Raw genomic sequence first — 14,373 nt, 5'->3', positions numbered from 1 at the left:
CTACTGTAACTTAATGACAGTATGTTTGTTTAGGCTGGAGTTCCTCTTTAAAGAGAACCCGAGGTGTGTTTGTCAAATCATATCAGGATGCAGAGGCATGTTCTGTATACAATGACCTGACCCTGTGTACTTCCATTGTTCCATTGTGCTGGAGGCACAATGGAAGGACACAGAGGCAGGTCATTGTATACAGAACATGCCTCTGTGTCCTAATATGATATTACAAACTCACCTCGGGTTCTCTTTAAATAATATTGAGATCTAGTTGCAGCTTTAAAGGGAAGGTTCAGGGAGGGTGGAGAAAAAATAAAAATCAATTTCCACTTACCTGGGGCTTCCTCCAGCCCGTGGCAGGCAGGAGGTGCCCTCGCCGCCGCTCCGCAGGCTCCCGGTGGTCTCCGGTGGCCGACCCGACCTGGCCAGGCCGGCTGCCAGGTCGGGCTCTTCTGCGCTCCAAGTCCTGGCACTTCTGCGTCCCACGCCGGCGCTCTGACGTCATCGGACGTCCGCCGGGCTGTACTGCGCATGCACCGGAGACCACCGGGAGCCTGCGGAGCGGCGGCGAGGGCACCTCCTGCCTGGCACGGGCTGGAGGAAGCCCCAGGTAAGTGGAAATTGATTTTTATTTTTTCTCCACCCTCCCTGAACCTTCCCTTTAAATTATTAATGCGATCATGTGATATGGCTTACTGTACAGGGCTGTACGTGGCTTACTGTACAGGGCTGTGGAGTCGGTACAAAAATCTTCCAACTCCGACTCCTCAGTTTGTGAATCCTCCAACTCTGACTCCAGGTACCCAAAATGGCTCCAACTCCTCGACTCCTGTCTAATACTTATCAAAGCTGTGGATTTGATGCAAAAATCACCCGACTCCTCAGCTTATGAAACCACCGACTCTGACTCCAGGTACCCCAAATTGCTCCGACTCCAACTCCACAGCCCTGCTACTGTACATGTAATTAATAATAATACTTTGTATAGCACCATCCTCTTCTGTGGCGCTTTATCATCTTTTGCGTAATCACAGAGTTGTTTTGTCTCAGTCTCAACTTGTCTCCCTCAGTTGACTAAATTACTTTGTACACTGATAGATGGAACCATGTAAAACCTTCAAGAGACATGTTACTCCCTACTAGCTTCCAGTGTAGATGGTGTTGCTGCCGTCATTAAGTTGAGTTGCTTGCCCATAATGGCCCATACTCACGGGCTACAATTGTCGCCGCAACACGCGGGGCGCGTGTGTTGCGGCGACAGGTCGCCCGTGAGTATGGGCCGTCGCACGAGCGCGCACCCTGAACTGTCGCCCGCCGCTGATGTCGCCAGGCGATTGAAAGTTTCAATCGCCTGGCGACAGTCGCCGCCGCACCTCCGCCGCAACTGTCGCTAGTCCGCGTGAGTACGCGGACTAGCGGCAGCAACCTCCATTGAGAATGCGGAGCTTCCGGCGGGGGAGGAGGAACGTCGGCGACAGCTTCCGTTGCGCCGCTGGTCCCTCTTCCGCGTGTGTACGCGGAGGGACCTGGCGAGGAGCTGTCGCCGGCCTGTCGCCCACACGCTCACGTGTGCTGGCGACAGGCAACTTTTGCTGCCCGTGAGTATGGGCCATAAGAATGCCAAACACAAATGTCCACACAAATGCTGCCTAAACTTGCCTTTATGTAGTATAATGAATGAGGAACTCTGGTCTTTTGAATCTTTGGGTGGAAAAAGTTAGCTAATTTGTGAGTTTTTTTTGTTTTTTTTTTAGTTTTTTTTTTTTGTTGTTGTTTTTTTTGATTCTTCAAATGTTAAATGTTTGTTTTTTTTCTTATATTGTTTTGCGGAATTTTGGTTCTAATAAAGAAAACGCATTTAAATAAAATATAAACCGATCATCATGCTTACTGTTAGGTCAAGCTGACAGTTTAATGCCAGTTATTTTGTTTCTACATCGCTAGGGTAGGATGAATTGCTGTGAAATTCACAGTGCTGTCATTTCGACTAATAGAAGATTATGACTTTTGGGTTCTCAGTTATTGGGAAGCAATGACCCGTGGTGACATGGTTGCCGAGGTCTCGGATAGAATTTATCTGCACATGTACAGCAAAGAATGGCAGAGAACTGACCTACACAACTAATTTGTGGGAAAGTAGACCTGGGCAAATGAATGGTTCAGAGCCTGGCAAAATTACTGCAGCAAAAGTAAGTGTTTTATGTTCCTGAGACTATTGGAGTACAAGGGGTCAATCGGCCACCTTCACCAGACTAGATGTATCTTTTGTTTAGTAAGTCTGCCCAGTGACACTAAATGGCAGTTTTTGATGCTTACATAATCTGACAAGTGAGCAATGCCTTTTATTGACCAGTAATACAGGCATTTAATTATCTTTATTGCAGAAGTATAAATGTGGATTTCTGTGCACTCAACAGAATCGCAGTACCAGACTTCTGCATAGAAATTAGAATAGCTCAGATGTCTGATGTTGCAGAGGTTGTAAAGGACCCAGCTGTACTATGGTTATCACTTGATGTGCTAATTATCCAACTGCTCTGGTAAAATGGCTCTGTGCACTCTAAAAACCTTTGCATAGGCTACTACAAAGACACTGATGTTGGGGGTGGGGTTTAAAGTCATAATTATTAGGATTAGGATAGGATTATTATAGATAGGCTTGGCATGCCCTTTAGAGGGGAGACTGATAGGATAGAAGGGTGGAGAGGCAAAAAAAAACCCCACACAATCGGGGCTTGGTCCCACTAGCAATCTCAAAATGTGCAATACTTGGGGTTTCCTCCAACCCCCTCTGGCCTGATTACTCCCCTGGCATCCTCTTCTCCCTCTCCGTTCACCCGCGACTGGCCCTGAAAAATCCTCCAGTTGGCGCAGTCCAGCCAGGCGCACCTCCTTCGCTAAGAGCGTTCTGCACCTGAGCAGTAGGATTGCGCAGGCGCAGAATGCTTCCGGCGACGTGAATGTGCTGCACCGCAGGACTTTCTGGGGCCAATTGCAGGTGAATGGATAGGGAGAAGAGGACACCGTGGGAGAAGCCAGGCCAGAGGGGGGTGGAGGAAAGCCCCAGGTATGAATATTTTCCCCCAACTCAGTTTCCCTTTAAATGGCAATCGCTCAGAAAATGTTGCAGGCAGCACGATTTAAAGAGTAACTGTCAGGCTGCAAAAGCTCATTTAAACCTCGGCAATACTGAAGTTAAAAATCTCTCTTACTTTTGATGTGTGCTGAACAGCAAGGCTGTTAGACCCAAGCTCTTAAGAGGCCGAGAGGCTGCATACCATACCGCAAAGCATTCTGGGGCTGCTTCTTCCCACCTTGGGTCCTCCCCTCTGCTGCTAGTGAGAAGTTACAGGTTCATGCTACAACAGCTTGTAACGCAGTCCAGCTCACAGCACTGAAAAATCTCCGGGCAGAGTATACTGCATGAGTCCGCTATTGTTCCTAGCCACATGGCTAATATTCACTGCACAGTAGTGTTGTCTTTTTTTTTTGAGTCGAATCATCAGGAAGCAGGGAGGACATGACGACACATTTGGCTTCATAGGAGACAGACAAACATGGAACCTGCCATGAGCTGTCAGGAGCATCATTCTCTGCAAATACTATATAAAAATTCTGTGAAATCCAAACGTGGACAGTGAAATGCATATGTAATGGAAGTACAGCCAATCTTTAGCTACTATGTGTTTTTTTTTTTTCTCTGAGACCTTATACCTAACAGCTCCTCTTTAATGCACAATGTTGTATTGGAATCACTCCCATACGGTACCACTGTCCACGCTCTTTGCCGATCACCGACTTTCAACAAGGGTACCAAAAGAGCAGCTAGTTGCACTCTGGTCCGAAGGAAGATTTTTGAAGTCTGTTAGATCACAAGCATTGAAGAACTCCTTTTTTAATAAACAATGGTTCTCTACACTATATAAATACTGGAAATAAGAATGTTTTTACTTTAACGATATGTCTATATTTAAAGTGCAACTCAAGAAAACCCAGACATTTATTTTAGTCCTGGCAGCAATGGGGATACATTACATTCTGTCAGTTATTGGCTCAATCCCTGTAGTAAGTGAAGAGTTTGGGTCAGATGGGTTGGATTTTTGGAAATTGGTTAGTCTCACTGTCGTTACTGACAGATCTTTTATACAAAGCATGTACATTCAGTTTATGGGAATAAATGTAAAAATACCAAGCAGGTTGCTAGAGGAAGAAGACTTGTCAGTTGACTATTCCATCACTACTGGCAAATACAGGTCTGTAAAGCTTGCTTTTATCTGCATTATTTATGGATTAATAATCTGCATGAATAAACAGTTGTACAATACAAGGCTTTATACTCAGTCTTGTTGGACAGTATTTTTAGGGCACATTCACAAAGTGCTGAGAAAAGGTAACATTTACTGATACTTTTTTTTTATCAAGCTTTGCTTGGCACTGACTGGCATTTTTAGCTGGCATTGACACATGACTGATGCTTGACAAGCATTAACGGAGCAACAATAGCCTTACTCGGTGTATGAGAGAATGATTGCTGCTGGTTCCTTGGAAATGTTTAAATTGCTTCAAACTGTCCTTTTCAGATTAAACAAAAATATGACTGGTTTCTGCACAAATTTTCACAATGCTGCATCACCTTGAAATTATTTGCTTCTCACTGACCATCCCTACTTCTTACATCTGAGCTGCACTTCTATTCCTTTGACTGGAAAAGTTGTTCTGGGTTAATGTAAGGGGATAAGGCCACCCCTAACATGAAAAATCTCTTAAAACAATAAAAAATCAGCAATAACAGGCTGACCTCAAGGTAGCGCTGAAAGTGATTTTTACTGAAGATAGAAACAACGCGTTTTTCAGGTTATATCCGCTTCATCAGGTTAATACTGTATCAAAAATGATGCTAAACTCTCTTGCTCAGGGGTGCCTAGAATGTCAATGGAAGACTGTTGCCCGTTAATTCTGTTACTAATATCACATGACTAGAGATGGTGACATTTGACCAATGGGAGCAGGTGGCCACAACTTGAGATCCAGGTTGAATGCCTTTAATACACTAAATCATTGTCCAGAACAACTTGATTTTTTTTAAATGGGTAAATGGAGGGGTCTATAGCTTTATTTATACATATGGATTTTGATGATTTTGGTTTAGGAAATGGTCTTTAGCCTTTGTATATACATATTCTTCGATTCTTAAAAGAAGGGTAAAAATACATTGTCTTCAAGAAACATAATAGTAAGTACTGTTAAATGTTAATGTCCTTTTTAATACCCTGTAAAGGTATCATGATTTTTTTTTTCCTCTATGCTCATCCATCAATTTAATTAAGGCCTACAGTGTATCAGATGATTTTTTTTTTTCAATATTTGTGGCACTTGTAATGTAGCTAGCTCAGGTGACTAGGAAAGCCATGCATATTTCATGCTAGTTTCCTCCAGCCTCACAGCTCCTATTTATTTACGTCAGCTCGTCTGATATGGGTGAACTCTCATAGATGTTCTGCTCGCAAACTCAAGCCGCGTCATACATTTTCTAGCCCAGAGTTCAGGAACCTTTGTGGCTGAGCGAGCCATGAGCGCCACATATTTTAAAATGTAATTCCGTGAGAGCCATATAATATGTTTCAATCTAAATAGAAGTGCAGTTGGAAAAGCCGTTTTGGTGGGAGCGTGAGTAAGCTAGTAGTGCATGCTACAGCAATAGCGTGCCTACTTTGAAAATGTTACTTGCACTGCCACACTAAGCTGCACTGCTTGAGCGGCACAACTTAGGGCCCTTTCACACCAGAGGGCTTTTTCGGCGTTTTAACGCCACGGCCGAAGTTGGCGTTTTCCTAGGTAAAAGAAAGTCCATAGACTTTCATTTTACCATTCACACTAAACGCTGCGTTTTGGAGCGTTGCGTTTCAACGCTCCCAGGCGCTTTTTCTGGGCCTACCGCGGCATTTCTCATTACAATTGATTGTAATGTATAGGCGTTAAAACGCCTTGAAAACGCCTGCAGCCAAAACGCAGCGTTTTAGCCTTTCACCGCTGCCTGTAGTCAACCTCTACTGATTTGTCGGCGAGCCAGATGCAGGCATCAAAAGAGCCACATCTGGCTCCCAAGCTATAGGTTCCCTACCCCTGTTCTAGCCTAAACCTTCGGCTGAAGACCTAAAGATGTGTTTGACTGTAGAAATATTCCAACTGTAAGCTTTTCTTTTCGTATATTGTTTAAAAAACTGACTCCAGAAAAATTATTTTAGTTAAGCATACTGTGTAAAGTCCCTTCAGAGGTTTTACTATTTGTTCACAATGGGGTGGTTTTACCTGATTTGCAGCCCCTTTGCTTTAATATGATTCCTGGAGGTACTAAGAACCACCATGCATTTTCTGCACAGGAAAACTTCAACCAATGTTAATCAATGGGCTAGTTCACACTGGAATGCATTTTTCACATGCAGAAAAACAATTGACAGAAATGTAAAACTGTCAGACAACTCGTGCAGAAAAACTGACGAGTGGAGACAGGCCCTTAGGCCCCATACATATTACCAAACATAGATGGCCGTGCGATCGGAACGCAGCGCGTATGAACGCACGCCATCTGCGTTTGCATGCATTCGCGGAACACATGCAGTGTGATCATCACAGTGCAGTCTATGCACTTTCTGATGTCGTGCATGTCTGCCTCCTGCACGCGTTGCCGAAATCCTGACGGCAACTCGTGCAATGTGAACTGGGCCTTAGGTTTCTGAATGCTATACTGCTATTAAAAGGGCTTTATTTGTGGCACTTTGTCACTGATTCAAACTGGACCCAAACTCTTGTACAATACCCAATAAAAAAAAGTATTTATTCCACATATACCGTAGGTTGTTTAGGAATTAACTGCTGTGTTATTAGTTTTTCTAGCCAGATCAAACTGTATCAGTATTTGTGAACACACTGCCATGCTCCCTGCCAGCTCTAAGGCTTAACCCCTTCAGTGCCTCCTGAAAAGGGAATCCTAGTTACAGCTTCAGTTTTTTTTTTTTTTTCTTTGCTTTTTTTCCAGGATTTCCAAAAAATTGTAATGACTCTCTTTCCATGAAGGTTATCATGCTGTAGCTAATCCTTTAGAGAGGAAGTTCTGAGTTTAGTTCCACTTTAAGTGTACCTGAAGGAAAAAGTGCCCCTAGGGGGTACTTGCCTCAGGAGGGACACACCTCTGAATCCTAAAGAGGCCTGGTCTTTTCTCACTAGAGGGAATCCAGCGATGGCTCCCCTGTAAATTCTCTTTGTTGGTTATGTGTCCAAGCGCAGTAGCGACTTTCTGAAGGGCTCCGCTGGAAATAGCCAAGTTCGTGTCCACTCTACTGTGTCATTAAAGGGGTCATAAGTAGCAAAAAACAGGTTCTAAGCCTTGCATGCTATACAAAGCTAAATTATTTTCTTGAAATTGATAGTAAACCTGTATCGTAGTCTTGTAAAGCACGTGAAGTATGGTCTGGTGCTAGCTGTGGAGCAGAAATGCAGACCTAAACTAACAAATGTTTCAGGTAATACTATTAGTGACCTTAACATTACCCAAATTGATGCTTGTTGGAAAACCAGACCTGTGGAAATGTTATGCCTATTGGCTTTGTTCAGCACGGTAGTAAAGACAGTCTGTGAAACGCTGATAATTTCAAGTTGATGCAAATGGTATGTTAATTATATGCTAACTTATGCAACTTTGAAATTGACCAATTAGATGCAGTAGTAACTTCTATTGGTTCATTTCCAAGTAGCATACATTTTTCATGAAATTGGCATATTTGAGTCAACTAAAAATTATAAACGGCCTATTGGCTATTTTTTTTTTTTTATTGAGCAGTAATTTTGACATTAGCTCAGAAAATCAGCATTGCAAAACGAGCCAGCTATGGAATATTAAAATAAAATAAAAAAAAAATGCTGAAATGGTTTGTATGCAATGCACTGAATTGAATAAAAGTATGAGCTTCCACTTTAGCTATAAAGGTAACCAAAAGGAGAGAGGGTTATGTAGGCTGCCATACTTTTTTTTTTTTTTTTTTTTTTTTTAAACAATGGAAATTGCCTGGTTGACCTGCTGATCCTCTGCCTCTAATACTTTTAGCCACAGACCCGGAACAAGAATGCAGATCAGGTGCTCTTGACTCGAGTCTGACGAGATTACCCATGTGCTTTTTTCAGGTGTGGTACTATATACCGTACTACTAGATACTACTGATGCCAGAAGATTAACAGAACTGCCAGGCAACTGGTATTGTTTAAAACGAAAGAACTATGGCAGCCTCCATAACACTTTCACCTTAGGTTCCCTTTAAAGTGAACCTGAGGTGAAAGTGATATGGAGGCTGCCATGTTTCCTTTTAAACGATACCAGTTGCCTGGAAGCCCTGCTGATCTATTTGGCTGCAGTAGTGTCTTAATTACACCAGAAACAACCATGCAGCTAATCTAGTCATTTCTGACAATATTGTCAGACACCTGATCTGCATGCTTGTTCAGGGTCTATGGCTGAAAGTATTTGAGGCAGAAGATCAGCAGGTCAGCCGGACAACTGGTATTGCTTGAAAGTAAATAAATATGGCAGCCTCCATATACATCTCGCCTCAGGTTCACTTTAAGGTGTATGAAAACAGAGAACAAAACCAGTATATGCTGCTCAAAAACTGCACTTTATTAAAGATAATTTTAAAAAGGCATACACAAGTATACTGCAAAATTGTCAGGAAAATGACCTGACATGCAATTAATGTAGTGGTAAGTACAATACTATGTGCTGCAACTGTCGAGGACAGTAGAAAAAAGTCCCTTATATGAACAGCAATTTGCCTAAGAATTTATGGATCAGGCCACATTTAGCCTACCAATAGCAGTCCATGATCAGAATAGAACCACAACACTAGTACAGGAGATGCGCCAATTGGAGCCATGAAAGTTCATTAATCGTGTTGCGGCAGGACCGCAGTCTGTGGTCTTGATGCTAAATGCTACTCTAAACAACTGCTTTGTAGCTGCAGATAAATGAACTTTAATGGCTCCAATTGGCGCATCTCCTGTTTGATAATCACATGTGGCTTTGTCCTTATGTACACTAAGCGGCCTGTTTATACTGATATCAGTCTCCCGTTCTCCCTATATTCTATGAATAGCATATTTTCGATCATATTGGTCACACCTTACCGTACTGTGAGTGGTTAAAACCATATATATATAATTTTCTACACTTTGGGTGTCCTCACAGTGGTTGGCTATGGTGGCCCCAATATCTTTAATATGATTGGATAGAAGAAGTTCTTGATTGCATTTCTGCAGCACTGATAGCATTGCACATTGACCATATTGGTTACGCCGAATTTTTGCCCTCTGTGAGTGGTTATGATGACCATATGTTTAGACACTTGGGTCTCCTCACGGGAACATAGCATTGGCGTCACCAAGGTTGAATGCTAGCCAATCTTTGGACCTAGGGTAACACTATATATAACCGTATGGTCATCAGTTTTTACAATTGTGCTCTTTACACCTCAGTACTAGTGTTGTGGTTCTATTCTGATCATGGACTGCTATTGGTAGGCTAAATGTGGCCTGATCCATAATTTCTTAGGCGAATTGCTGTTCATATAAGGGACTTTTTTCTACTGTCCTCGACAGTTGCAGCACATAGTATTGTACTTACCAATACATTAATTGCATGTCAGGTCATTTTCCTGACAATTTTGCAGTATACTTATGTATGCCTTTTTAAAATGATCTTTAATAAAGTGCAGTTTTTGAGCAGCATATACTGGTTTTGTTCTCTGTTTGTTTTCATAGTGTTTAGTTACCAGTGCTGGTACCTGCACATAATGCTACATCCTATATACCCCATTCTTATTGTCTTTTCACTTTAAGGTGTACCTGCAGTCATGATTTAAATGTTGAATTACAGTACCAGTCCTACTTAGATCTTGCCTTTTTTCACTGTAAGTATTCCTAACCTAGTGCTATAAATCACTCTTTGAAGACTGGTTCTTGTTAACAAGTGTACCAAACATTTCTGCTTGCTCATGGGGAAAAAAAAACGATTGCCTGTAGTGAACAGGACTCTGTCCCGTAAGGCGACAGCTCTGGATACAAGTTCATGCAAACGCATCCCTTGGCAACACTTTCATTTTTTTTGGGGGGGGGGGGGGGGGGTGGCAGAGAGGCACCACATATGTGCAGTGGAAAAGAGGGCCCTCCACAGATGTGAGTGGTCGGCCCTTTCCTGAGGATCTTTTGCAGCTGTTCTTCATTCTATTCTAGCTTTCTTAACACAGCAGGATTGAAATTGGTTTAAAAAGGTTTTTTGTCTATTCTCAGCCTATTAAATTGTACTGGTTGAATGCTGAATGGGGCACAACAAGCTGAATGCAGGGCAAGCATTGCTGCAGCTGTTTACACAGAAATAGATGCAAGAATGCTGCGTGATGAGTTTATAATCAGATATTTATAGTGCTTTAGGCTTATTAATGATGGTGTTTTGTTTTTTTCACCTTGAGGATGCTTTGGCAGTGACTTAGTGATTGGCTGTGCCATATGCATTTACTATGTCGCTTCTAATAAAGCTGAATATGCCCAATTACGCTGCATTTAAAAAGCTGAATACACAGGATAGTGAAAAGGACTTATCACAGTTGTATGGTTAATTGAATGGTCTAATTATGGAGCTTAGATTTAAGCAGATTTTTTATTTTCATATTTAGAAACTTTGATGAAAACCAGTACGATTGAGAGTGCTGGAGAAGCTGACAAATAACGCTACGAATGAACTTTCAGCCAAAAATCTACAGTGATTTGTCACCATTGTATAGCTTGTCTAAACTGTCGGGCTGATCGTGTGCAAAGTACAAGTTCTCTAAAAATCCATTCTCCTTGAGTAGAAATACATTCTGTCTGGTTTGGAATGAAATTATTTTCCATTGATGTGTAATATTATGAGAGAGGCTGCTGCAGGAGAGCTGAGTGACTTCAGCAGGAAGCCAGACTGTTAGGAGGAAAGTTAAACAAGAAATGTTCAGGAATGATGCAGAGGAGTGGAAAGTGAAGATGGTAACAATTACTTCTACTTGTGTTACATGAGGTCTGAATACTTAATCTCTGACATCCTGTATATTTATCTTCTGCAATGCCATATTTCAAATTCTGTAGGTAAGTGGGCCTCATAGCAAGATAATCACAGGGAGATGTGGCCTCCCCAGGCGCTGGCTTGAAGGACAACTCCATTGCCAGGAAACATTGATCTACATTTTTTTCGTTTCATGTTAACTTTTGTTTGTTTTTTGTTTTGCATTCTGCAGGCAGTTGTGACTCTAATCTACTGAGATTGAAGATTCACATTTTATAGCAGATTGCCATTATTGCAGATGTGCACAGGGCTTCCTAGCAAAGCAGGTGATTTGGCTGCGTGGTTTGACAGGGGTCTAATTGATGTCAATGGTGAATATCGGTAATTAGCCGCCCATGCGGTGAGTTGGCCACCTGATGTGGGAATAGTAACCGATCAAATACTACTATTTAGGTATGTAATAGCGTAACCTATCGGCTACATAAAGCGGGTGCAGGAAGGGGAGGTTAGGTTTAGACATTAGAAGGTGGATTTGTTTTTAGGCATTGGATGGGGACTTATTTTAGGCATTTGGGGGCATTGGGGAGGAGGAGGGGGGTTGTTTTTAGGCACTAGGGGAAGAGTTAAAGTAAGAACAGGTCCCAGGTTTGTCTATAGGAAAATATTGGTAATTTAAAATTTCCTATATTTTAACATTTGGCAACTCATGTGCGCCCATCTGATGTGGTGGCGCTATACGTACTACTTCCTGGAACTTCTATCCCCCTTCTCTTAGGTTTTTTTTTTTTCTCAGAAGTGTGCAAAGGAGCTTGAGTAAAATTTTAAGTATCTCTGGTATTTCTTCTAGATTTTATAAAGTGAGGCTTTAACTTTAATTGATAAGGCACAAATGGTGATCTAGATATTTTTCTGTTCACCACCCCCGGCAGAGCATATGATAGAAGTGTCCTGAAGAGGTGTGTGTACCACGTAAAACAGCTGTAGACCAGGGGCGTATTTTTTTTTTTGTTTTTTTTTGCACCCGTTTGTCGTGGCTAAAGATGATTTGTATGGAGAGTGCCGGTGTCTCTTGTCTTTTGGTCCTAGTATGTAATGATAGACTGACTGTCTACTCAGTACTATTTGGTTTGAAATTCACTGGAAAGACCTTTCTTAGTATATGTTAGAAAGTATCACATGAACAAGGGAGTATACAGTATACAGTACTGGCCAAAAGTTTTAAAACTGTCAAAAATATTGGAAATTAGAAACGCTGGTGCTTACGTTTTTCTAATAGCAATTTGCATATACTCCAGAATGTTATGAAGAGTGTTCAGATGAATTGCATAGTCCTTCTTTGCCATGAAAATTAGCTAAATCCCAATAACACCTTTCTACTGCATTTCATTGCTGTCATTAAAGGACCTGCTGAGATCATTTCAGTAATCATCTTGTTAACTCAGGTTAGAATGTTGACGAGCACAAGGCTGGAGATCATTACGTCAGGCTGATTGGGTTAGAATTGTAGAATTGAAAAGTTAAAAGGAGGGTGATGCTTAAAATCCTTGATCTTCCATTGTTAACCATGGTGACCAGCAAAGAAATGCATGCAGCCATCATTGCGTTGCATAAAAATGGCTTCACAGGCAAGGATATTGTGGATACTAAGATTGCACCTAAATCCACAATTTATAGGATCATCAAAAACTTCAAGGAAAGAGGTTCAATTCTTGTTAAGAAGGCTTCAGGGCGTCCAAGAAAGTCCAGCAAGCGCCGGGATTGTCTACTAAAGAGGATTCAGCTGCGGGATTAGAGTGCAACCAGTGCAGAGGCAGCAGGCAGGTGTGAGCGCATCTGTATGCACAGTGAGGCGAAGACTTTTGGAAGATGGCCTGGTGTCAGGAAGGGCAGCAAAGAAGCCATTCCCCCCCCCCCCCCCCAAAAAAAAAATATCAGGGACAGATTGCAGAAAGTATGGTGAATGGACTGCTGAGGACTGGGGAAAAGTCATATTCTCAGATGAAGCCCCCTTCCCATTGTTTGGGGCATCTGGAAAAAGGCTTGTCAGGAGAAGAAAAGGTGAGCGCTACCAGTCCTGTGTCATGCCAACAGTAAAGCATCCTGAGACCGTTCATGTGTGGGGTTGCTTCTCATCCAGGGGAGTGGACTCTCTTACAATTTTGCCAAAAAACACAGCCATGAATAAAGATTGGTACCAAAACACCCTCCAACAGCAACTTCTCCCAACAATCCAACAACAGTTTGGTAAAGAACAATGCATTTTCCAGCACGATGGAGCACAGTGTCATAAGGCAAAAGTGATAACTAAGTGGCTCTGGGACCAAAACGTTTAAATTTTGGGTCCATGGCCTGGAAACTCCCCAGATCTTAATCCCATTGAGAACTTGTGAGAAATTCTGAGAAACTCAAAGAAGTGATTATGCTATCAGTCAGGATTTGGCCCAGAAGTTGGTTGAGAGCATGTTCAATCAAATTGCAGAGGTCCTGAAAAAGAAGGGCCAACACTGCAAATACTTTTTGCATAAATCTTATGTAATTGTCAATAAAAGCCTTTGAAACGTATGAAGTGCTTATATTTCAATACATCACATAAACAACTAAAACCAAGATCTAAAAGCAGTTTAGCAGCAAACTTTGTGAAAACTCATATAGTTTTGCCTCAAAACTTTTGGCCAGGACTGTATTATACTGCAAAGATTTTGTAAACTGAGGCAACTCAGATGAAGCCAGTGGCTAGGCAGGGCACCTCCAAAAAACAGAGACAGTTTGTACCACACATCCATAAATGTGATTGCTGACTTCAGAGCAACGGCGAGGCCAGCCTCATTCTGGGGTTCCTAAACTGACAGTGGGTGCGTCCTACACAAAACATGAGACCATCTACAGTAGGACAAAAAATTAGAGAATTAACTTCTCTGACGTTGCACATGTTGCGTCTGAATTTTTTAAAAACTATTTAGATCTTTCTTCACTATATACAATTGTGGCCTCTTAAAACAAAGTATTTGCAAATAGCCAACTAAACATGAGCAGTAAGTTACTCCCATAATGCATCACTTCAGGTCAATGATTGCATATACACATTTTAATTTCCATCCAGTGCAACTACTCAATATTTCACCCATGTCTGTTCTGCAAAGCCATAAAATCCAGCTTTGTGAACAGCTGTTTCAGGCTAGGTTGGCTTTATTGCAAAGTATGAACTAATATGGCTTTACAGGTAGGTGTATTGCTGTGTACACAGTTATGATATGGAGAACCAAATCATTTATTTTAGAAGCAAAGCTTCAGAATGGTCC

At 42.0% G+C, this 14,373-nt stretch overlaps 1 protein-coding gene across 5 annotated transcripts in view; it reads left to right on the top strand.

The window, feature by feature from the left end:
- Positions 1–14,373, top strand: part of CTNNAL1 (catenin alpha like 1) — a 285,190-nt gene that overhangs the window by 52,869 nt on the left and 217,948 nt on the right. Inside the window, exon 1 of one of the 5 annotated variants that reach the window (XM_068236707.1) lies at positions 1,967–2,183. The exons of the other annotated variants lie outside the window; for them this stretch is intronic. Coding sequence (XP_068092808.1) covers positions 2,145–2,183 — 39 coding nt within the window. The 5' untranslated portion in view covers positions 1,967–2,144. Of the gene's footprint in view, positions 1–1,966; positions 2,184–14,373 lie in introns of those variants that run through there. 5 annotated transcript variants of the gene reach the window in all.

This window comes from Hyperolius riggenbachi, chromosome 5 (genome assembly GCF_040937935.1).
Source record: "Hyperolius riggenbachi isolate aHypRig1 chromosome 5, aHypRig1.pri, whole genome shotgun sequence".
Lineage (NCBI taxonomy): Eukaryota > Metazoa > Chordata > Amphibia > Anura > Hyperoliidae > Hyperolius > Hyperolius riggenbachi.
Note: the sequence above shows the minus strand (reverse complement) of the source record. Positions and strands in the feature narration are given on the sequence as shown.